General features: G+C 38.1%; 1 protein-coding gene across 6 annotated transcripts in view; it reads right to left on the bottom strand.

Moving 5' to 3' along the window:
- CTNND2 (catenin delta 2) overlaps positions 1 to 24,908 on the bottom strand; it is a 655,439-nt gene that overhangs the window by 298,975 nt on the left and 331,556 nt on the right. For all 6 annotated transcript variants that reach the window (XM_062610812.1, XM_062610810.1, XM_062610813.1 and 3 more), the window contains 2 exons: positions 7,746 to 7,780; positions 7,139 to 7,255 (listed from right to left, as the gene is read on the bottom strand). In XM_062610812.1, the coding sequence (XP_062466796.1) occupies positions 7,139 to 7,255; positions 7,746 to 7,780 (152 nt within the window). The remainder of the gene's footprint in view (positions 1 to 7,138; positions 7,256 to 7,745; positions 7,781 to 24,908) is intronic.

Genomic DNA, 24,908 nt, shown 5'->3' with positions numbered 1-24,908 from the left:
AGTGGTTTATCAGACTGCCTGAGGATGTGGGTGAATTTGTTTCCTGGCCCGTACTACAGACACAATATTTACTGATGTTCTTTTGCCTGGTAGGTTTAGATGCCAAAAGCCTTTCTTTGTTCTGCTCATACAAATGCTACTGTAAGTCACTGTCATTTTCTAATGAGTTTCAGTAACTTCTTCCTGTGGTGGATAAGGGAACACCTGTCTGGTTGCCTGTGCAGGATCTGTGTTTGCCACAGGCTAAGCGATACATGCTGATCATTACCTCCTTTCCACCTTTGATGTTGTTATTAATTGTTCCTGTTTTCCTGGTCTTGACTCCCTCCTCCATATATGTTTTACTTGCTATTACTGCTCCTGTGTTCATTGGATATTGGTTTTGTACACATTTTGTACAACCGTAATAATTATAGATCATAAGGGGTTGTTTTCTTTGGGCAAGGATTTTAAGACCATTGCACAGCATAAAATGAAACCAGGTACCAAAATTGGATTCATCTCAGGACAAGCAAGTTTAGAGATATGAAGTAGTAAAATTATATCAGCATGGACTTTATACACCATAGAATCACAGAATGGTTTGGCTTGGAAGGGACCTAAAAGATCATCTAGTTCCAACCCCCTGCCATGGCTGGGCACACCTTTCACTAGACCAGGTTGCTCAAAGCCCTGTCCAACCTGGCCTTGAAGACTGCCAGGGATGGTGCAGCCACAGCTTCTCTGGGCAGCCTGTGCCAGTGCCTCACCCATTACCTCACCACCCTCACAGTGAAGAACTTTTTCCTCATATCTAATCTAAATCTAGCCCCTTTTAGTTCAAATCCATTCCTCTTTGTCCTATCACTACTTGCTCTTATAAAAACCCCCACATTTCAGCATGTAGACATAACCAGAAATAAGGGAACTCCAAGAAACACGTTGCAGGTGACAGCACATTAATCAGCCTACAGGCTGCTGTACACAAATGGAGGGAAATTAGAAATTACTTAGTTGCAGTATTGCCATAGTTATCTCTGGACTCCCAACACGACACACCAATAAGCACTGTGTTAGGTAAGCTTGTAGTTAGGTAAGCATGTAAAAAGTAATGACAGCAAGGCCACATTTACACAGAAAATTTGTTTTGATCTTGTTTTTTTCTTTGTTTTGTTTTTTTTTGCCCTATCCTCTGAGGATGAATCTTCATGTGTTTGGGTCAAGACACTGAGGCTTTATTTTACAATCTGTGAGAACAGAAAAGGTAAAGGAACTGGAAAAGGAAAAGATGGAATTGAAACATGAAGGGAAGTAACAGACATAAGGATATGGTAAGCAGTAATGGGTAGTTTTGGGAAAGACGGGACAGCAAGAAAAGGTGAGAGATCACAGGAAAGGAGAGGGCTTGGGAGAGCTACTAATATGGTGTGAGAGTCTCTGGCTGGAGATTCCTTCCTAAGGAGAAGAAACTGCAAGAGGCAGCCTGGAGCAGTTTAGGTCCAACAGTAAGGGCATGTACTGGACTATCATGTTTTGAACAGTATTTCTGCCAGTGGCTTGTACTGCTGCCTCCTTAAAAAGCCTATAAACCCCCCAGTCACGCTACTAATCCACAGAAAGGCTACAGAAGAATTGAGGCAATTGAACCCTCTGCCACACCGGAGGAACCAGGGAAAGCAAGGGCTACTTCCCTGAACAGTGATGGTTCCTTCAGCCTTCATGAGACCTCCTGCTTGTAAACAACCACACAGAAACTTGAAGACAGGCAGCGAACCAAACCAGAATGGGATCATTTGCACCTGACTCACAGTCCCTAACACTCTATTGGAGAAACTCACACTGGACCATGGCTGGTGAAGCAGATAGCAAAGCCTTCAGCGGATCCTGGTGAGAGCCCATACTGCGGCTCCACTCCTAAGTTTGACTCTTCTGCAGTGGTCTCCTGCCTGCATAAGAGTAAAGACTGAAAAGGAGAACTTCACTCAGGCTCTTGAAGTAAGAATACTGACATGTATTTAATAGGATGTGATATGTCAGCCAGAGAGATGTGCCTGCTTTACCTGGCCCTTACCATCCCGGTAACACTAGTAAGAGCAGAAGTGATGGAATTTTGAATGACAATGTTTGAGCCACATCTTTTCATCTGATGCTATTCCCAATAGCTTTGAACTCTGCCTCTGACAGAGGATAAAAATAATAAAGTCCAAGTTCAGGATGCTCAGCACTGATGGAGCTGATGCGAGCTCACAGCTGGCTGTGAGCACTGATGCTAAGATGTAAGAGCTGGCTTTCAGATCAGCACTAGAGCCTGTTTCATACTATCAAATCTTAATGTCTTAGTGATCTACAGAAACTTTTAATGGTCAGCTATTTTGTAAAGACATTAATCTCCTGCTGAGGAGTGCCCCTTGAAGTAGGTCTCAGTGTTTGCTACAAGCCAGTGGCTGTTACAATGTTAAATGCCATGATAATTATTTCATGCTCACATGTAGAGTGACTAGGGCCAGAAAGGGGAGGTGGATAAAGCAAACAACATCTTATCAACACTGCTCAGAAATCTAAGTATTTAACAACTACTTTGAAAGACTGAATTTTACCCACAGTTGAGACAGCTTTTGTATGTCTTTCTCTGTGAGAATATACAACAAATAACTGTAAGACCACCATTTAACAAAAGGTGCCCACCTTTCAGATTCACTCCATTACAAATTGAGCAAAGACAAATTTGAGACCCCAAAGTTTTGAAGCCAAAATTTTGAAAAGGCTTGTATTAGAAGAGATGGGTGGCATAAGGTGAGGCATCAAAAATGCCCAACCATAAATATTTATCCTGAATATATTACAATACTGATGGAAGTTTTATCAATAAATCTAAATCTCCTCAGACCCTATGCTCTGAACAATTTATCTGGAGTTAAGGACTGTTGAGTCAGAAAACTACTAGGTCTGCATTAATGAAGCAAAAAGAAAGGTGGTGTGACCTGTGTTACTCACTTCTGCCACTCCTGCTCCAGAGACTCAAATTCTAAAATGAAAGAAGGGTACACACACTTGCTAGGTATTTTTCAGGCCTGCAATGTACTCAGAGAGCACATGATTTTATTAGTGTGTATGTTTACCAGGAGAACCCATGAGAACACCTCTTTTGTGTGCACAAAGAGTGACTCAGCTGGATTGCCCTGGCTCTCAAAGCAGATAATGAAATGGAAATAACTTCATCTATCAACAAATTGTGAGGTCCACTGATGCCAAATTTCATCTCATTGAGCATGTCAGCCATCTGACAGGTGGCAATTTCACAAAGCAAGAGCTATGGGATGGAAAACACACAAATACACATCCTTTTACACATTCATTGTGTAAATAGTGCCTTTTTGTTTCAATCCATTTTCAGTATCTATGAATAAAGCAGCTGATAAAGGATGAAAATCATAAAGGTTGAACAAGGAGTGCTCTTTCAAACTGGGACATCTGCTTTCACACTGAGTAAGAAGGATTTCTCTTGTTGTAAAAAACTGCTGAAACAAAACTGAATTAAAATAATAAGAGCTTAGCCCATTTTTTCTTCTTTTTTTTTTTTAGCCTCAGAATTATACAGGTTATTCAAGTGAAAACCACATCTATCTAATACAACAGCTATATATAATTTCATATGATAAAATAATCTGTTGTTGTAGCATCAGTTATTCTTTAGAGGAAAAAAAATCTAAATGGTATTACTACCCGTGCTGCATTCTGGGTGAACAGTTTCAAGTGACTAAAAGAGTTAATATATTGTGGGACTGAGTACTCAGTGGTAAGCCATGCATTTTCTTCCCCAGAAGGTCTGAGACATCCCTAACTGTCTGCATTTCTGTCAACATTTAGCCTCTGTGAAGTGCACTCTGAAATGGCATCAGCCAAGAAGGCAGTGTTATTTAATTTACAGTGTACTTATTTCCTTATCAGTGTGCTGAATTCTGTAATTAATCCTGAGCACCAGGGCAACAGGCTCACAGACAGAAAAACAAATATACTCATAAAATTGGGGGGGGGGGGGGGGATGCCTGGAGGACTGGCAATAGCAGGTGGAAAAAACTGCAATTCCAGTAGAAACCTCTTATTTTAAAATTGAAGTGTGAAACATAGATTTTTAAATATAGCAGACAATTGGAAGGTTGATCCAAGAGGCTTTCTGATCCATGTCAACAGGAACTCTGTGGCTGCAGTCTTTGGTATAGATTTAGAGAGAAAAGAAGGAGTGTTGCTACACGAACTGATCAAGCAAGTTAAAAATAGGGAAAAATTCCATTTCAGTTAGAAACTTAAACACCAAAAGCTCCATAAATCTATCCCATAATCCTTTTAAGACCAGTCTTATGCTCATTTTGTGAAGACTAAAGCAAAGGAAATAGCATGGAAGATTTAAGTATAGATACCATAAATTAAAATTAGAGACTTCTGGATTAGGAGACATTTGAGCCTGTGGTTTAAGTTAGGAAGAAAGTGCCAATGGATTTGCTCAGTAATCTCGGCAGTCCATCTAACCCTCATTTTGCTAACACCATGACAGAGAGAGTAACTGTTGCCTGTCTCTACTGCTGTAGCCTGTAAGGATTCAAAGTAGTCTGTAAGGATTCCATGAGCTTCAGCGAATTATCTCAGAAACAGTTTTGATCTAGTACCATGGCAGTCCTCTGATGTGACATGCTAATGACCCACAGGGAACTAGTAGGAGGGAAAAGAAATACAGGACCACATTGTTATTGTTCCACATTTATCTCACCCTTGCACTACACATCTGTAAAATGCAAATTTAAAACACTGGCCGAAAAAGGTAGGTTGGTCCTTAACGATTGCTCAGAGGCCTCCAGTTTCTCTGCCATAGAGGATGGACATCAGGGGGCCTCAGGCATCAGACCTTTCTCAATTATTTGCAGGCCAGACTCTGACCTTATCAAGCCTTAATGAAAAACGTCCTCAGCAATCACCCTTATTCACTCAGGCAGTTGTATATCTGTGTTTACTCTCCTTCTTTCCATGAAGCTTTCTACCTTTTCAATTGTTCTTACATGAAATGGGAGGGGGGAGGGGGGGAGGAAGAAAACAAAACAAAGGAGGTGTACTCACTAGGTAGCAAAAGGAATGAATCTGAAGTAGTTGTGTGATTTTGAGACAGTGGTGCAGTGATAGGAAATACCTGGTTGGGACAGAAGAAAGAGATGGGAACAGTGCAGGAGTTTCCCTCAGACGGGTATAACCTTGTCCCAGGGTCAGCACAACCACAGAAAACTTGTGTGAGAGCATGCAGTAGTTATAAATCTGCCCATCTTTGATAATAATTACTTTAAAACCAGTGATCGCTCTGCTTGCATTCCATCAAATAAAAGCTTCATATGTTTGGGTTTTTTAGTTGCTGATTCACACTCAGAAAAGATAATTAGTGAGCATCTCTATTAGCAATACAGAACCCCTCCTGTGTAAGCCCCTTGCATGTGACTTCTCCCATTAGCCATTTTTTCATGGCTTTTATTTGCTACTAAAGGAACAGCACATGTGAAGTGATGTTTGGCATTTACAGTATTGTAACAGCTGCCTGCTATGTGATGAGTTTTTAAAACTAATTCTGAGAAAATCAGAGTGCATGAAACCAAATTGTAAAGATCCTGACTACAGACACACTAATCCTCTACAAAGACAGTACTACTGACAGATTAAAACATTCAGAAAAGAAGCTGTGGTCACATCTCCAGGCAGGCTTTCTTAATGATGATTTATAAAAAATCGTCCTTAACTAGACTAGAGCTGCCATGGAAGGCCAGAAATGCTCTCCTCAGTCAGCCTTGTTACTTAAAATACAGCTATGCAGTCAAACCCAGAAGTAAACATAACTAAAACAGTAAAGTCAGGAGCTCAAAAATTAGGAAATCCCAGATAAAGTTGCCCTTTCTGAATCATTGGTCTTGCCCGCCTTCCTTGTCTTATGGGTGGTGCACACAACACAAAACTATTCAGTTTGGTAGTTGCCTCATTTTTAACCACATGACCCCAAGCCTTCACTGAAAAATGTCCAATACAAAGGAAAAAAAGAAAGATACCTTGAATGATTTCACAAGCTTAACATCAGAACTTTAGGATAAGAAAGAAGGACACAATTAAATTTTAAGTGCCAAGCTGAACTGTCGTCTATGCGATATTTTTATTTCATTTAGCATGTGTGTTCTACTCATTGCTTAGAGAAGTCAGAAGTGCTCCAGATGAAATGAGATGTAGAGGAATACTAGAGAAAATTGAAAAGCCAAAGTAGTGTCAGGAACTGTATCACAAATGAAGTAAAAGAGAGTATATATCGTGGCAGAAGACTGAGGAAAAAACAAGGAAAATAGGGAAATAACCTGCTTTTTCAGTATCGAGTGCTACATCTGGTAACAGACCTGTTAACCTATTGGAAAACTTTGTCTCGGTGTGACTCATGTTTGTAGACATCTGTTCTACAAATACATGGGGTGACATGTCTCTCATTCACTTCTGCTGTTGTTTAGCATTGACACACTTCCCCAGTGGCTGGTCCTAGCAGAGGATCTATCCACTCCCTCCACAATTCTGCAAACAGAATGCCTGTTAAATGACCAGTGAGACAACCTTTGAGAAAAAAAAAAACACCTTCAGCTTGCTTGCTACCACTGCCATTCTCTGCAACATCTTTAAAAGCTCACTTAACTGTTTTTGTCTGTGTATCTACTTGAAAATTTTAGTCTTAAGGAGTACCAGCTATCTGGCCAAAGTACTTATAAAAGAGACATCAGAATTATTCACAGCCCTACGCTACTTCACAAGTTACTTTTATAGTGGAGATGATGAAGCCTTGTGATATGATCTTATAGTATAGTACAGCAATACTGCAATTACCAAATATTTTCCTTAAAATATATTCCACATGTTTAGTTTGTTGTTTTTTTTTTTTTTTCCCCACAAACTAGCAGTGAGAGTCTCTTCACTATAAACAAAGCCAAATATTAACCTGCAAAGGCAAGGAGGCAATTTGCCTGCTCACACCTACATTGTCTTTAGCCTGCATCAGAAATAATAAAAACACTATAAGACATGCATTCAGTTTTAAAGCATGAAATATTACAAATATGTCTGGAATATGTGGAAAACCACATTTCTAGCAACTTACTTTCACTGGATGAATAGTCCTGTGGATCAAGTATCCCTGATTCCTGCAGTGATCTAATACAGGAGTCCACCAGCTCCAGACCAGTGGTGAGCTCATCTTCTATATCCTTCTGACCATCTGTAATAAAATGAGCAACATAAGAATGTATATAAGAAGGCAAAGGGTAAAACCAGCTAAATGTGACTAAGCCTTCACAGCTGATGAAGAAAATGCTAACACACCAAGATCACATAGTAAGAGGAGGCTGGCCGTATTGAAAAGTATGCCATCCTTTGAAAGCTAGCCTTGGATTAGTAAAAGCAAAATGAGAAAGTTCATGCCAGATCTTAAAAAAAAGTGAGAGGGACATGTTTAGCAATGCCCCTCACAAAACTCTACATTTTGAGAGCGTTCTCAAAGAGAACACAGTGTGCTTTTTGTCAACCCTAAAAACTTTTGCCAAATTCCACCAGTTTTGAAGTAGGGTTTTCACACACTAGCAATGAAAAAAAAAAACAACCCAACAAATTGCATAAATAAATGTTGTTTTCCCCTCTGTCTTCTTCAGGAAATATGATCATTCTAAGAGAGGATATATGCAGCACATATACGTAGATAAGTACATTACCTTGTGTTTGCCAGTGAAACTGCTCTTCCGTTGAACTGAAAAGAGGGAGAAAAGTGTTATTTTCTTATGAAATGATTCAGTAATGTGCCATCAAAATTCAGCTGTAAATCTATTCTGAAGGAACTGATCTAAGGATAAATGAACTGACTTAAGGATAAATAAGAAAACATATCAAGGATTGTTTTACATATTTTTAAGTGAATGACTTGCACAGCATTCATTCAGCAGGAGGGAAGCATCTTCACTTCTTAATTAAGTAATTCCAAATATACATATAGTAACTGCCCTTAGTCTTGATATACAAATTATACTATTCCAAAGCAAAAACATTTTGCAACTTTTTTTGATCCTCCTATTTGTCGGATTTTTTATTTTTATAGAGAAAGTTATAAACTGCTTTCTCAAGTGAACATTACATGTGCTTTCTAAAAGAAATTACAAGTATGGCTCTTGGTTCTACTAATCATTATGTGCATTTTTATACTATCCAAATGTGCAGCTAAGTTAATTCAATTGGCCTACACAAGAGAGTAAATTTAGATGTGTTTGTGCTTCTAAGTACAAGCACTTAAGCAATGGAAGGTCTTAATTTTAAAATAATGAACATGCACTCTAGAGGATGGGTTAGGTAGGGTGGTTTTTTTTCTATAAAATGAACTCTATAGTCAAATAAATGATAAAATGAATGATCTATTCAATTAGGCAATGAGTACACTTTCCTCCAAGGCATGATCTGTTTATGCTTCAATACAGGTCCTCATGCCAAGAATACAAAAAGGATTGAAGTTACTCAGTAATATAATAGCCATTCTTTTGATAACAGTAAACTGATTTATTATAGTCATAATTAAAACATTTTTCTGTACATTTTTACAAGATATTTGTACAGGAGAACAAAATGATCTGTTGCATCCACTGGTGTAAATAAATAAAGACAGTAATTACTTTAACTTTTCAAACAATAAATTTATTTCTCTCTGACATTGAGAATAAATGTTCTTTTTACTGAGCAAAAGGATTTTAAATCTTGAATTATTTTCCCTTTTCCCAAGACATGCTGGATCTCTTATGAATATGTGAGTATAGCTCCTAGTATCTATGCTCTTAACAAGAATAACAAATTAAATTATTTCTTCATATTATTCTCTCTTTACAGGAAAAGAACTTGGGTTAATCATTTATCAGGTTTGATAGTATTAAAAAAAGTGTACTTGCCTAATTTACATGGAAATACTTCTAAAAGGACAACTTTCAATTTCTAATTGGCATCTAAAATGTTAATCTGACAAATTCAAGTCTATACATGACCATCAGTTTCCAAATATCTACCATCTGTGCTTTATATTGACTCACTGTGGTGAGATTTCATAGATGAAGAAGCTAGCCTTTGAATGAGACAATCAAAACGCTTGCATTCAAGTCCTCTGAAGTTAATAATATGGAAGACAAACATAGCCAGTGTTGTCTGGCAAATAATAATGGCAAAGTACTAAACTGGAAGATATTACTGTAATATAAATAACCTTTTCAAATGGAGCCCTAGTGGGTGGTGACTAGGGATAGTGGCTCTTTTTGGAAAGATACTTTTTCTAATTTGAAATTCCTTTTGCCTGATTTTCAGAATCGCTGAACAACTGCAGCTTCTGCTGACACAGTGGGACTTGAGAGCAATCTTCCTTTCTGGAATTTGCATCATTCATAATAAGCAATGTATTACTTTACACTGCACGGTCCTTCTTCTAGTATCCAGAATTCTATGTGATAGATACCACTTCAAAAGACGGAAAAAAGTAATATCTCAGGTGGCATTCTTGCTGCCAGAATGACATACTGAACATTGCTGGCAAGAACATGGTGATGTAGAAGACTGTGCCACCTGATCCACATCAGCAAGAAAAGAAAATCAATTCTGTGCAAAGGGTAAATTATCATTTTCAGGAATTCCAGCTTAGCCCTTTTTAAGCAGCAAGTTTGTATAAAATGTAGATGTTATTATTAACTAGTGGCTTATTAATGATCCCTGATATAACTACTCTGGCTTCCATAGAAACATTTTAATGTATTCACCTTAAGAAATCCTAAATAGGAAGGTCTAAAGAAGGTTTGCAATAAATTTTGATCATATTTTGGCTTTTCCAGTTTTAGTCTGGCTTCTCCTCACAACTACTGTAATAAATACTATATTTTTTATAGTCAGGGTAACAGATTCACCATTTATTTTTATTTTTCCCTAATGCAATCTTCTCATTCAAACTATGGAACAGGCTACCAAGGGAACTGGTGGAGTCACCATCCCTGGAGGTATTTAAAATATGTGTAGATGCAGTGCTTCCGGATATGCTCTAGTGGTGGACTTGGTAATGCTGGGTTAACATCTCAACTTCATGATCTTTAGGGTCTTTTCCAACCTAAATGATTATATGATTCTATATTAAAGTGTATTTGTCCCTACAAGGATATGAATACATTCTGGTATGAAGAGCGTGCCGTTTCCCTAGTTAAATTAATGCTCTTTAACTTCTGAATAGTCCAATATGGTTGCACATGACAATTGCCATTTCTTGGTTACAAACTCATGCCCTAGTTTTGCAGACAAACAAGTAAAGGGCTTCCTTGGAAAAATCTTATTAGAATTTGTCAGTTTAAACTTAGATAACCTGCTTTTTTCTTTTTTTTTCTTTTTAATCTTTTTTTCTTTTTAATCTTAGCCTTTTTTTTTTCTCCATTTTTTTTTTCAAATGAGCTTTTCCCCATTTGTCCTGAAAATGATTCCTGATTGAAGCAACCTGACATGTCTGTGCAGTGAGCCTTTGGGCTGTCACACAACTGTGCCAAATCTGCTTGAGTAAATAAAAAGTACTTTTCGTGCTTTTCTTTTAGGTGTTTTCCAGCTTTACAAGAGACAGCAGTACAACTGACTGTATACCCACATCAAATAGATGAAAAGAAAAAAAACCAAAAACTAGAATCATAGAATTGACTAGGTTGGAAATGACCTTCAAGATCCAGCCTTTACCCCAAGACCGCCACTAAACCATATCACTGAGGGCTCCATCTACATGGTTTCTGAACACTTCCAGAAACAGTGATTCCACCACTTCCCTGGGCAGCCTGTTCCAATTCCTGATCACCCTTTCAGTGAAGAAATCCTTCCTAATACCCAATCTAAACCTCCCCTGGTGCAGCTTGAGGCCATCACCTCTTGTCCTGTCACTTGTTACTTGGAAAAGGAGAACAACTCCACCTCACGACAACCTCCTTTCAGGTAGTCGTACAGAGTGGTAAGGTCCCCCCTGACCCTTCTCCAGGCTAAACGCCCCCAGTTCCCTCAGCTGCTCCGCATCAGACTTTTTCTCCAGACCCTTCACCAGCTTTGTTGCCCTTCTCTGGTCTCGCTCCAGCACCTCAGTGTCTCTCGTGTAGTGAGGGGCCCAGAACTGAACACAGGATTCGAGGTGCGGCCTCACCAGTGCTGAGTACAGGGAGATGATCACTGCCCTGGCCCTGCTGGCTGTGCTATTTCTGATACAGGCCAGGATGCTGTTGGCCTTCTTGGCTGCCTGGGCACAAGCTGGCTCATGTTCAGCAGCTGTCAATCAGCACCCCTGGTCCTTTTCTGCCGAGCAGCTTTCGAGCCACTCTTTGCTTGGGCTGTTGTGACCTAAGTGCAGCACCCGGTACTTTGCCTTGTTGAACCTCATACCACTGGCTACGGCCCATCAATCCAGCCTGTCCAGATCCCTCTGCAGAGCCTTCGTATCCTTCAGCAGGTCAACACTCCCAGCCAACTTGGGGGCAACTGAAAATTTACCAAGGGTGTGAACACCTAATGATTCACTTCCAAAGCATGTGCTGGGGAGCAGCAAGGGCACCTTGGACTCAGGTGAACTCAAGAAGTCAGGAGTGTGCCCAAAAGCCCTGGCAGCAGAGACAACAGTGGGGCAAAGGCAACTTACATCTAACTCCCGCCCGATGCACACATTTTGCACACTACCTGGTCACAGCGGTACTTGCAGAATTGCTTGGGTTTAGACATAACATGCTCTAATGTGAGGCCTGACTCCCTTCAGATTAATGCCTTTTGATAGCTTCTGAAGCATCTTGTGCAAGAAAGAGGCTCACCACACTGTACACACATAGTACCGTATGTACTATGCAGCCTATGGAAATTCTTTTTTCTTAGCCTGTGCACCGACGTACATCAGTGCAAATGCATACTGGGCCATGATTTGGCTATTCAAGTCCTATGTCTTACTTGGAAGAACACCATAGCAAAAAAACTCAGCTCTTGATAGGAAGGGATATAGTCCTTTAATTATCCAACAAATGTTTGTCTGTCTCTTCTTTGTGTGAAGTCATTCAGCTTACAGTTGTCACTCATTTTTTTTAGAAAGTGCTATAGCTATCTGCTACACAAAAATATTTCTTCTGTTTTCTAAAACAATTCATGAAATTATATCTAACACTACTATAGAACAACTATGAAAGGATTTTTATAAGGAGTTGTATCAGCACACAATCTTTTCAATTATTTCTGCAATGGAGCCACACAAACATCACTGTGTATAATTACAGGCAGAAACTGTCTCACTGATTTCTAAATTGTTATTCTGGTTGTAGAAGGTGGACTAAAAAAGATTCAGAAGTATTCCACAAAAAGCAAAGAGTTTGAGAAACTAATACTGCATCTACAGCAAAGGAGAAGCAGATTTTAAATCAGTGGTACACTTCAGGTTATCTGCAAAACAGTATGCAGTCTTTAGTATCGACTATCGGGGGGAAAAAAAGCCAAACCAAAATCCTAAGAATAAATTTTACACTAAATAATCCCATGAACACATAGCAACCGCTCAATAAATATACAGAAGACCACCCCCAAGTGCAAGTTTTTTTTGTTGCCCAATTTAAAATTAAATGCCTGTACATGTGACACAATAACGTCTCTGAAATATTTAATCAGACTCTATTAGTCAGCTGTGGTATCAACTTGGCTACTATATCAACAAGTCCTTTTGATGTTCCAACAAACCTAATGGGATCACCTATAATGATCTTGGATAATGTAATCAAACAAATCAACAAATCAAATAAACAATACTGCCACAAATCCAAATATATTTTACCAGTGGCTGCTCTTTTGTACCCTATGAATTTCGGACTGACTTTTTAAATTATTACAAAGTTGTCCTTAGCTGTAGATGCCAGAAAACCATTCAAGTAGTTAATTCCTACCTATATTGGAAAGGCCTTGATACAAGTCCCTACAGGGAAAAATAATTATCTATTATTTTTCTCACACAAATTATTGTTATCCCCGAAGTTTTACAAAATCAATAGCAGAACTTTGTGGCTGTGCTATGAATTTTTTGTACATCTTTCCAGTGATGCACGGAAATATTCATAGCCAGGTTTTCAGAAAGGTCTGAAAATAAATGCTTTCTCCTGCATTTAATACTTGGAGGAGTTAGCAGACCTAAGTTTCCTTTAAAAGCAACTTTTTAACTGTTCCAGTTCTATTTATATCCATTTTTTTTCTATACTGATTGTGCTTAATAATAATTGCTCTATTTCTTCTTATTTAAATGTGGTTTAAAGTTCAGTGTGCTACACTGCTAAGGGTGGTATTTAAGTACAGAGCAGCAGAGAAAGCCAGAAGCAGTTTTGCATTCCACACAGAGTGCTGCTTAGGTGCTTGCAAAGCGGGCAGCAAAGACTGCTATTTAATGGAGAGAGCATACCTAATACAGTCTGTTTCCCTGTGGTTTTTGACCATCACTCCTGAAATGGCCGAGTATCAATTATACCAATTTTTACTGAATTCATTTCACATACACCAACTCTCCACAAATATTTTACCGAGCTTTTGATTGAACTTAGCCGTCTAGAAACAAAACACGCGCTACTTAGCCTGCAGTATCAGTTTCAGTTCAGCAGATAGCTACTTGTGTAACAGTGAAGACAGAATCCTTTCCCAGTGGAAACCTGTGAAGCTCTGATGTTCCAAGGAAAAGAATTTGCAGGAAAACACATAATGCAAATAAAATACTAGTTATATTTTATTTAACTTTAAACTTGGAAGCAATGACAGTACAAGGGAAAAAAGTATTGTGACAGGACTATTCTCATGCTTCCCTGGTGTCCGTTTTCTGGCCCTTATGTATCCCACACAGGATACTGGGCTAGCTAGACCTTAACTCCAAACCAGTACTGCCATACTTTTAGTCTTATTTAGAGAGGCTAAAATCAAATCAAATTACTTAATTTTGAAATTTACCTAAATTAATTAAGAAAACGATGAGGGTTTACAAGGATGATGGCTGGATTTCTGCTAACGTAATGTCTGTTCTTCTGTCTGCTTCAAAACTATCTTCATTTGAGAAAGGAGCTCACTTCCAAAACTGAAGGAAGAATAAACATAGAACACTTTAGGTTGGAATGACCTCTGGGTATCTATCAGTCTAGTCCCTACTTAAGCTGGACTAACTTCAAAGTTATGACCTGGACACAATGCTGTAGCAAGGCATGCAGGAGAATCCCTCAGTATTTTGCTGTTCAGAACTTGTTTAGTTAATTTTCATTTATTGAGAGAGAAAATAAAAGCTGATGAAAGATAGTTAGAGCTGGTTGGGAAGTTTAGGTAAGACAACTGAAGTCTTACAAGGGAGCAAAACTGGCTTTTATAATGTAACAAGACTAAATGACCAGAGAAGAAGAAACAAGGGTGGGACAACAACAAACAGGTTCAAACTGCTGATGGAATTTTTTGATGGAAATTTTAAAAAAAGTACTAAAACATCATGGAAGCAGCCACCCCCATCCAATTAGAGAGGAGGTGGCAAAACCATGCTGCTCTTAGAAGGCTGTTTGATAAATTTATTAGAAAGACCTGATCTTTGTTTCAGCTTCAAGCAACTCTACTACATCCCAGGATGGTCTCTCCAGTTCTATAACTGATATTATCTTAATCTGTGCTGCTGTCATCTTGGTGATTGTTACATAAAGGAGTATAAACACAACTGCATAAATTAACACCTTATACCACCAGAAACACTGAGCAATGGAGAAACTCAGTTGTTCTAGAAGCAGGCAGTACAAAAATCATGTATGCAAGAACTGATGAGTCTTAAATTTACATTTCAGCGGATGAATGTAAAGGCAGAAAAGTACTACTTTCTAACCTAAAATGCTGAATGAAGGTAATTTGGCCCCTTAGGTGGGGGATAAGCATACAGATCAAGCCCTAAACAACTGATAATGATTTATGATTTTAACTATGGGAGTGAAAATTCTTATTTGTAAACTGTCTGTTTGTATACAGAGTTGACAAATTATCCAAGTAACTAAAATGGCACATGGTAATAACAGCTATTTAGCTATATGGATAACCTTTAATCACACATTCATTACTGAAAATTACTGAAATTATATTAATGCAAGCTGACAAAAAATAAATGTAACCTTTAGACAGATTTGGAGATTTGCTGTAAGCACACAGTCTTTTTATTCTGGCTATTTCCACCACTGAGGCTCAGAGTGGAAAATGAGAATCAGTTCCCCAAGAAAATAATGTTTCTTCCATTATTCAGTGCCTACCAGTAACTACAGAAATGCAACACAAGGAGACACTATGCATATAAAACCAGGCTTGTAAGTCAGATATTTGGTAAAGACAGATGTAAGAAATATATTATAATTCTATTTTAAAAAATAGTAGGTAGACATTAAAGAGAATATTCCTATCTCCCAGATATCATACTAGTAATACTGAGAGCAATAATATTTTGAGTCATCTTTATTCTTAGAAGAATATTACAATATAAAATGTTGCGAAAGTTACTTGACAACAAAAACAATACTTTGAGGTTTTGTTAACGAAAGGATGAAACCACCTTTCTACTTAAATATACTCTACATCCAGAACATGAAGTTTCACAAGACAGCTAAATATTGAATCTTTTCATCCTGGTGTATGCCCATAATTTACACATTTCAATAGTAAGTTAAAACTTTGCAAGAGAACCAATGTGTAGTTTAGGTCTGTGAGCCAGGTAAACCATGAAGAGCTGTAACAGTAGGAAGACTTAAGACTGAAAAGTAGATCACATCAAAAGTTATCTTTGAAGTTCTACTCATGACTTCTTTCTTCCATTTTGCTTTGCATAACCTATCTACTGCTCATTGCCTGAATATCCAAACAAGTACCAAATTCCTGTGTGCACCTGTTATCATTAGGGAGACCAAAGTGGAGAAGAAATTGGACCAGTAGCGAAAGCTACCTGTTACTTTATTATCACAACATTTTCCAATTAAAACCTGGCCCTAATATAATAAAAAAAGTGACTTCACAAATACTACATGTTCTCATGATGCATTGAAAAAAAATATAGTGGGCTTAGCTATGCACTTGTATAACTTGTAAGAATTTAAAAGAGAGACAGTCTTATTAGTTATGGTAGCACTGAGGTTGTACCTCTGAACCGCTGAACAGAAGAATTCAAATGCTTAGATGGCTTGCTTGATAAAACCAAATTCTACCTGTGCAGTCCTCAAAGCATTTCATATTAAAGAAGCTGTAGTATTTTGAAGTATTAAGACAGGGCACTGATCTTCATTCTACTCAAAGGGCCATCTAGGACTTTCTGGAAAGTCTGTGCAATTATGCAGAAAAATGTTCAAAGCGTATGAGGTTAAATAAAAGCAGTAATTTTTTCTGCTGACTCTGCTGAAAAAGCAGACAAGGGAAATGAAACACAGATCTCAAGTAAGTGGCTGAGCTTTACATTTTTTTACAAGCCCTTTGTTTTGGTGGAAAGGTTGCTGAACCACAGGAAAATTAAGTTCTTGGCCACCTACGCAAATCCCTCTCTAGGGTACCTCAACATCACTTGTTCAAAACAATTCATTAAAATTCTTTCTTCCACATGGCTGCTAGATCCAGAATCCAGTTGGTTTTCACTACAGCTCATGCCACTAAGTAATACTTTTCTCTCCATGCCCATCCTAATCACATGTTCCATCATCAGAAACAGTACATAAACATAAGTTACCAGCTCTGCATTTATTTTAGCTTTCTTTTCTCTAATTACACTAACTTGAATTTTGAGGGGTTCTCAACGGAGTTATCCTATCATTAACTTTGCAACTTCTTTCCCTTTAAATATCTTAATCTAGCTTTAAAAGCTGATTGTAAAACTGAAAATTTTCTATTACTTGTTCAGAGCATCTTGGAAACAGTCCAATCGAAAAGCTAAATCTGTTTTCACTGGCAAAAGAGAGCTAATATGAAAAGAGAGGAGACTGATTTTTTTTTTTTTTTTTTCCTCTTTCCCCCCTAAATATGAATCACATAAAATCTGTTCTGGACTTGACAAGATTAATTTCTCACAGTATAGAAATGCTAAAGCTCATAGTTGAAAACAAGAAAGCAATGTGTTTTGTGGCCATTTTGAAGAAGAACAGTGTCTGCGAGTTAGCTGATGGGCAGTCAGTGTCAAAAGCAGAGACGGACTTTTAATCTCAATCATTTAGTTCACTCCCTTGATCAAAGTAGGGCCAATGAGCAGTGGTTGGAAGCTATTACCAGTCTTCAATTGTTAAAAACTGTACCCAGATCTTAATGGTTTTACACTTTAAAGAATATAATGAGTAAGGAAAAAGTCTATAAAAAAAAACATGAAAAGGCCCACTTATAAGGAAAAATGGTCGAACCATTTCAACAACTTTTTGTGTTGAACAATTCAGTTCAACACAAAACTGAACAGGACAACTGCATGGTTTTTACTATAATAAAGAAAAAAAAATTGCATTTAGGATGGGACTGGAATAAAAGTGATCTATACAGAGTCAAAAACTACATCTGGCCTCTTTGCAGTGAGAATTACGTTTTACTGAGGGATCATGACAAGGAGAATTCAAACAACTCTCTACATCTACAGTACACTCTACATCCCATGATGAACTATATAATCTCCAGTCCAAAACTGAGATAACTAAGATAATCACAGATTTTATTAATCTCTAAAACTGGGGATGGCACTTTCTAAACAGAAATTATGAATTATTTGCCGTACGCACACAATCTTTTTATTCTGGCTATTTGTACCTACTTAATACACGGAGAAAGAAACTAAACCAACCACAGCTCAAGTATAGGCTGAGTTCCAAAGTTATATTTTTTCTAAGAATTCATATTGTAATGGTCAATAGGAAAATAAATAAATTCACTTGGTTTTATTAAGACTTCATACAGCACATAAAATGGTAAATTTCTCTCAAAGAGTAAAACTAGGAAATATAGACCTAATATATCTGGAATTCCATCAGGGATTTAACCCATTATCAGATGACACTGCCAAGTTAATTGCTTAAAAAATAAAGTGGGAAGCAGTAAAATATTTGAACAGTTGGTGTAAATAAGGTCAGACAAGAGACATCCAGTGGTGTTGAGTGACAGGGAAATGATGCAGAATTACTCAAAAATGAGTCATGATGGAATATATATTTTCACAACTCTGTAAGACAAATTCAGCCAGCCTGAAGATGTGAAAAGATCGGTACCTGAAACATATTAAAGCAGTCTTCTGATATCAGACAAGACTGTGGTTTTTTTGTTCCTTAGATTAATTCCAGCCTCGTATTACCATGACTTGGATTTAATTTTTTCAGGAAACTAAGATTGAAAACAGTCTTCCTTCTCCTTGGACATAATGAAAAAAAGAGGAAATGTTCTTTGAACAGGAATTCTGAAAACACTTCATGGCTACCTATAAAATAGAACTTATAATAGCAATACAACTTCTATTACTCATAAATAGGCCTTTAATAAACTGCTCCAAAATGTACTGCCAAAAATATGGACAGTCAAATGGACAGACATTGAGGAAACCAATGTTTACTATAATTACCACTACATGCATAAAACAGTAAGTTAAAACATTATTGGATCAGGAGTATTTATTAAATTAAATTAAATCCAACATGGAAACACTGTCTGTAACTGAAAGAGAAAAAAAAAGCATAGGACAGCAAAGAGTAGACGCAAAGCTACATTAAAGCAGAGCTATTTGTTTCCATGAGCACCACAGTATTTGCACATGTTCCATCTGCATTTTGCAGAATACTTTAATCTTCCAAAATGGCAAATACAAGTTAGTTTTCAGAGCCTGAAACAAAATTTTGCAATTATAAACATCCAAATGATTCCCTAACACACTTATTTACAAAAGTTAACTTTTTAATTATCATGATGTCAGTGTCTTGTAGCTATTTATAAAGACTTGTATCTAAACCAAATACTATTAGACAAACTGCATGTGAAGTGTAGGTGATGCAGTGTAGTGGATACAAGTTTTCTGTCCTATTTTTACTTAAGTCATTGTTTTCATCACTGACAGACAGAATTTTAAAACATGTTCTTCTGCAGCACTGTGAGCTTAGGAAAAACTGTCTCCTCAAGACTCAGGTGCACAACAAAGTCTAATTTATAACAGTAAAAGTGAGTTTGAGAATTATTGTGTAATTAAAAAAAAATAAAAAAAATAAAAAAACAGCTTGCACAAAACCACAGGTACTGCTCCATCTGTCACAGGCCAGGATCCCTCTGCGTACAAAGTCCACGCCAGGCAGGGGCAGAGCAAAGAGCTGGAGATCCTCACAAGAGGCAATCTCATCATGACTACCAACACCCTCGCCAGCCATGTCCACAGGGCAAGCTGGCCCAGCACCGGGGGGAAGCCGGAAACACCCAAGCATGGGAACGAACATCTCATCAGTACTAGGGGAGGAGGATCAAGAAGGATTTCCCAGTAGATTTGCGTGAGGAAAATTCTCCTACAGCAGACTGTGCTTATAAAAATGGTGGCTTGACTGCCTAGGTCATGCCTGTCCACCCCAATCTGACAGAACTGCTATTTAGCTGCTAACTGCACCTGTACTACAAAAGTGCTGTCTTTCTTTAACATCAATTGTTTGGGTTTGTTGGTTTTTTTTATCTTTTTCTTTTCCTTTTTTCTTAGAGCCATTATCTCCTCCACCTCCCCTCTTCCTATTACAAAAAGCATTAACAGAACCTGTGACAACACCAAGTACACTGGGAGCCCAAACACTGCTTATCCAGTGAATAAAATTTTATCTCAAACAATTCATGGATCCTTTCGTTTCTTCTTAAGCAGTTCAGATTTTACTTAAATTAATATGAGTCGAAGAAGTTAGATTATTATGCAAGTAAGGCTGCCCATAAAACATGGCATTAAAAATGGGGATTTGTTAGTAATCTGATTCCAAATACATGAAACAGATAAGTTTTGAGCATGTCAGTACTTACATTAGGCACATAAATTTAATTTCTGTAAACTCAGAGCCAATGCAGCTTGGGAAAAACAGGTAGCTTGTTCTGGCTTGTACAGTGTGCTATTGTTACTGCTGGTGTCCTAACCAGGATACTGCATGTAAGAAGCCTACCTGCATTTAAAATCTAGTCTGAAGTTGCATTTCAGACACAAAAAAGAGAAGGAAAATGTAACCCCTATTTTTACTTCTAAACTGTGCAAATGTAACATGGAATCACTGGGGCAGCAGAAGAGGCAGCCCACGATACCATCTTCTCATGGTTGAGCTACATTTTTGTCAACACATTTGACACATTCAGCAGAGGGCAGCATAACATAGGTGGCATCACCTGGAACTCAATAACAAGCCTACCTTTCACTGCAAGTCACTCTTTAAAGTCCTGACACAAGGTATGCATGTGACAGATAGGGTGACTTTTCTCATGGCTGCAAAAGAACAACCTGCCAAGAACAAATGGAGCATTATCTAAAGTGTAAGGCTATCTGTCAGAAGGTGGCCTTCTTACCTTTTTTCCTTCAAGCCCTTTACAAGTTTGTATTAAAGGAAAGAATAACCTAAGACTTCTGTTAAACAAAAAAAAAACCCAAAAAAAAAACCAAAAGAAAACAAAACCAAAACAAACCAATCCAACATAAAAATCATCCCTTGTCAGTCTATTACTTGCTTCAGGGCACTCCACAGTTTTTGTGCATGGCAAAATCAACTTCATGGGTGCTGCTGACTTCACACTTACTCTGTAGTTTTCACTTTCTTCCATAGGGCTCAAGCTTATTTGTCTATGTAAATGAATTCATGACACTCAAGAACTGACCACTTGAAAATGAGTCTATAAAAAGGCATGTCCTACCATGACGTGGATTATACCTGCCCTGAATTCACCCTTCTTTCTCTCCAGATCCCTGACTGACCCCATCCTATCTTACATCTTACCTGCCCCTGGCAAGAACCTCCCAGTTTCCACTGTCAGATTCCATATTGCTCCACTGCAGTGTATATTACCTGGATCTGCATCTTCACTTACTATATTGTACAACCCTACATTACGCAAATGTCTTTCAAAAGAAAGATCTTTCTGCAGTGCACACTGTTACTTGTCATCATCTAACCACCTCTCATTAATATGGGAAAAGTCACTACATATCGCAGGGAATTAATTACGATATGGCTCTACTGCATGGCCTTGCTGACAGCAAGTTGTAGAGACGTATGCAAGTATGTGACTAATTTTGATTTATACATATGCCTGCTACACAGAGAAGTAAGTTTTAATGAATAAAGGCAGAACTACAGACAATATCCATGAAAGCTATTTCGGTGCTCTCATAATGATGTGATTTTGGGGAGTATGAAGATCTAACAAGTCACCATCAGGGAAACAGAGAGGTCCCTCTTCTCTACCAGCAGCCCAGCAGAAAAAGTGCCATAGCTTGTCTGTGGCAGTGTTTTGACACAGCTCACTGAAGAGAGCTGTGCCAGAGAACTGCAACAGTGGGTTTCTCCATCAGCAAAGTGGAGCCATGGGCCAAGGCTAACCACAGCCCACATAATGCACTACTGCAAATATTTTTCTGAGCCTATCACACTTAATTCAATGCATTTCCATCCCCTTCTGGTTCAGTGACCAGAAGCAAATGGCAATGTGGGTAAAATGCGCTTCACTGGAGTGCCAAATAGTGCCTTTCTTACCAGTATGAACTCCTCCCAACTTCTCGATATTATGTATAGATATATATGTAAGGTACAGTTTAAGCACATCAGTAATTTCAAGATGTATTTCCTAAAACTTCTCTAAAGCAGTGTACATAAAAAACATTTGAACAGAGACAGCTACACACTTCACAATCAAATATAGATGCTAAGAGGTTACATGTGTGAGGTAGAAGTGGCATATACTGAAAACCAGAAACGCACGCTAGAGGTTATTTCCTTTTCAATGAGCCAGACCCAAAACTAGTAAATTTGGTGCTCAAAATAAAGTCACAATGAGGCTTTGCATCTGAAAAACCTACATTTATGCACATATTCATAACTAGTCTCACCTAAGTTTCCAAGTCAAATATCCTTTATATCCAAAGTTCTGTTCTGGACCCTTCTGTGAAACTACAGAAAATGTAGAAGAGCTCTTCAGTTGTTTGTCTGTAGCACATCTATCCCCTTGACATGTACCCCCTTTCTACATTAATGCAAGTGAAAGGCAGCAGTGTGAAAATACCACATGGGTTAGTATCAATGTGGAGATAAGCATTTGGACCATCATAATTTAATTATGTATATGGTAGGACATGGTGCATGGTCAGCAAGTTTACAGATGATGGAAAATCATGGGAAGTGTTTGAGAGACCAAAAGCTTGAGCTGCTATTCAGTGAGACCTCAACAGACTGGAAAAATGGGCTGACAGAAACCTCATGAAGTTCAACAAGGGGCGTGCCTGTTCAACACTTGGGGAGGAGAGCCCCATGCACCTGCACAGGTATGTGGGGTCTAACCAGCTTGAAACCAGCTTTGCAGAGAACGTTCTGGGGGTCATGTTATACAGTAAGTGGAACATAAGCCAGCAGTATGCCCTTGCAGTAAAAGGTGGCCAACAGCACCCTGGGCTGCATTAGGAGAACAACTGCCAGTGGACACAACCTTGAGCAACCTGCTTTAGTTGACCCTTGCTTTGCGCTTTGGAGTCTCCAAGAGGGCTGTGCATGTTGGTATCATTATGTGATTTTGAAAGGAACAGAGGGAAAGTGTACAGTTTTTTTATTACCTGATTACCCTACAACGATGTTAACAAGTCCAGATAAATTGTGAAACAGAATTTAAACCCAGGCATGGTGAAAAGCACAAAACAAAAGCAAATATATTAACAAAACTCCTAAAAAATCTTCATCTTCAACCTTTGCATGTGACTTTGTGGCCACATGCAACACAGAGAAAGTATGACACTACACTGGCTTCTTATCAGGCACAATTAAGGCTTGAAAACTGAAAATTAGACATCAAGAATGTCCTTTTCACAACTTCAGCTCTTCTCTGGAGGCACTGAAAGCAAAAGCTGAAGCGGAGTTGGAAGGCACTGGTGACATGGCTAACCTTATCCTAACAGAGTGTCCCTGCCTTTGACTTTCAAGCCTGGTCCTGCTTCAGCTCTTGGTTCCCCAGCACGTGTTCCTCTACATGCAATGAAGAAGCATGGTTCATTTGAGCAGTCTGTAAAGTTTGCAAATTCCACCTTTCCTATTTTTCCCTGGCTGAAGCGCTATTTGTCCCTGCCCACATATGTCTGTAGCTGTACATCATAAGGAGTTAATGCATAATACTGCACTCACCATTCAAATACAGAGATGTTACCGGCAGGCATGGCACTCTCTGACTACTTAACAACATATGGCTTCCTTCTGATCTAGTACTGAGGTTGCATACAAAGAAAAAATTGTCACGTGAGCTAACCTTACAAGCCTTTCTGAAATAAGACTCTAACTTTGCTATAAATACAATAGTGTATATTATTTTAAAATAATATTAATATCACTAAAACAGTACTTACATAATTGTTAATCACGTATCGCTATGTGTATAGTTTTGTAACTATGTATTTTATCCATCTGTCAATAAGCTGCTTATATCTATTTGTCTTATTTAGTTAAAAAACCCACAGATTTTCTTATTTCCCATCTTAGCTACTATATTTTCCCACAATAAAGTCCCATCTCTTGAGCCTGATGCCTTGCTGTTTGCTATCACAATGAGAGACCTACTTAAGGAGACTTTGTATCATTAGTTTTCAAATTGAAAATATCTGGAAGACAAAATAGACACATTTTTCGGAAGACAGAAACTGATGTTCAAATTTGCAAAACAAAATCCAACCCCAAGCAAATCTCAAAAAAGAACCTGAGTAGAACCACACTGTCCTGGAGCTCAGGATCTTTTGAGTTTCAGAAATCCAAAGGGTGATTGCCCCATCATCTAATGGTCAGCTGGAAGAAAGCAAGATTTAATTTCAAGCTAAGAAGACACCCTGAAAATAAGAACTGTTTGCAGCTCCCAAAAAGCCTTGCCAGCATATATCAACTTAGCTGGATCATAAGCAAGCATCGGAAATACCATTTCTATTTTCAGGACATTATGCATCCAGGATGAAAGCTGGGTTCCTCCCACATCTAAATTGCTCAGTAAATCTTATATTTCAAGAACAGTCTTATGATAAATGTCACTTTTGTGCTAACTGCATTCTGCAAATATTTAAATTGAGGCATGTACAAAAAACAGATAATGAAGACTTTTTTTTTGAAATTGAGGATGCACCTTGGCCAAGCAAGAAATACATTTAAGCCAGGAGCTACAGGTTAACTTTCAGTCCAGACTGAGCTGGGAAATGGTATTTCCGTTACCCTGAGATGTGTCAAAAAAAAAAAAAATAAAATTTCATACAAGTGGAATGCCTGAACATGAAGCTATGTGATACTACAAAATTACAGTTGGAACTTGGGAAAAAATTAATAGACAGATGGTCTTCACTTGCTACTCTGAAAAGTAATAATAATAAAAAAGAGGATGATGATTCTTATCCCTACACAGCAACCTGTTTTTAAATTCCAGATTTTTGTGATGTATTAAAAAAATAATCGGCACAAATCAGATAAATAGAGAAAACAAACTCCTTGTGAAAATGTTCTGCAAATATTAATATAACCATAATCTGACACTTGAACCATTTGAAATCTTCTTCACAGAAAGTGTGGCGCAAGCACTCCCCACCAGAGCACTAGCTGCTACTAAATGCCATCTTTTGTACCTGAGTTATGTCAGGATAGAAAATAAAA

This window comes from Pezoporus occidentalis, unplaced genomic scaffold (assembly GCF_034315485.1).
Source record: "Pezoporus occidentalis ecotype Australia unplaced genomic scaffold, CSIRO_AGI_Poc_V1 ctg15, whole genome shotgun sequence".
Lineage (NCBI taxonomy): Eukaryota > Metazoa > Chordata > Aves > Psittaciformes > Psittacidae > Pezoporus > Pezoporus occidentalis.
The sequence above is the reverse complement of the archived record's forward strand: the minus strand, read 5'-3'. Positions and strand labels throughout refer to the sequence as shown.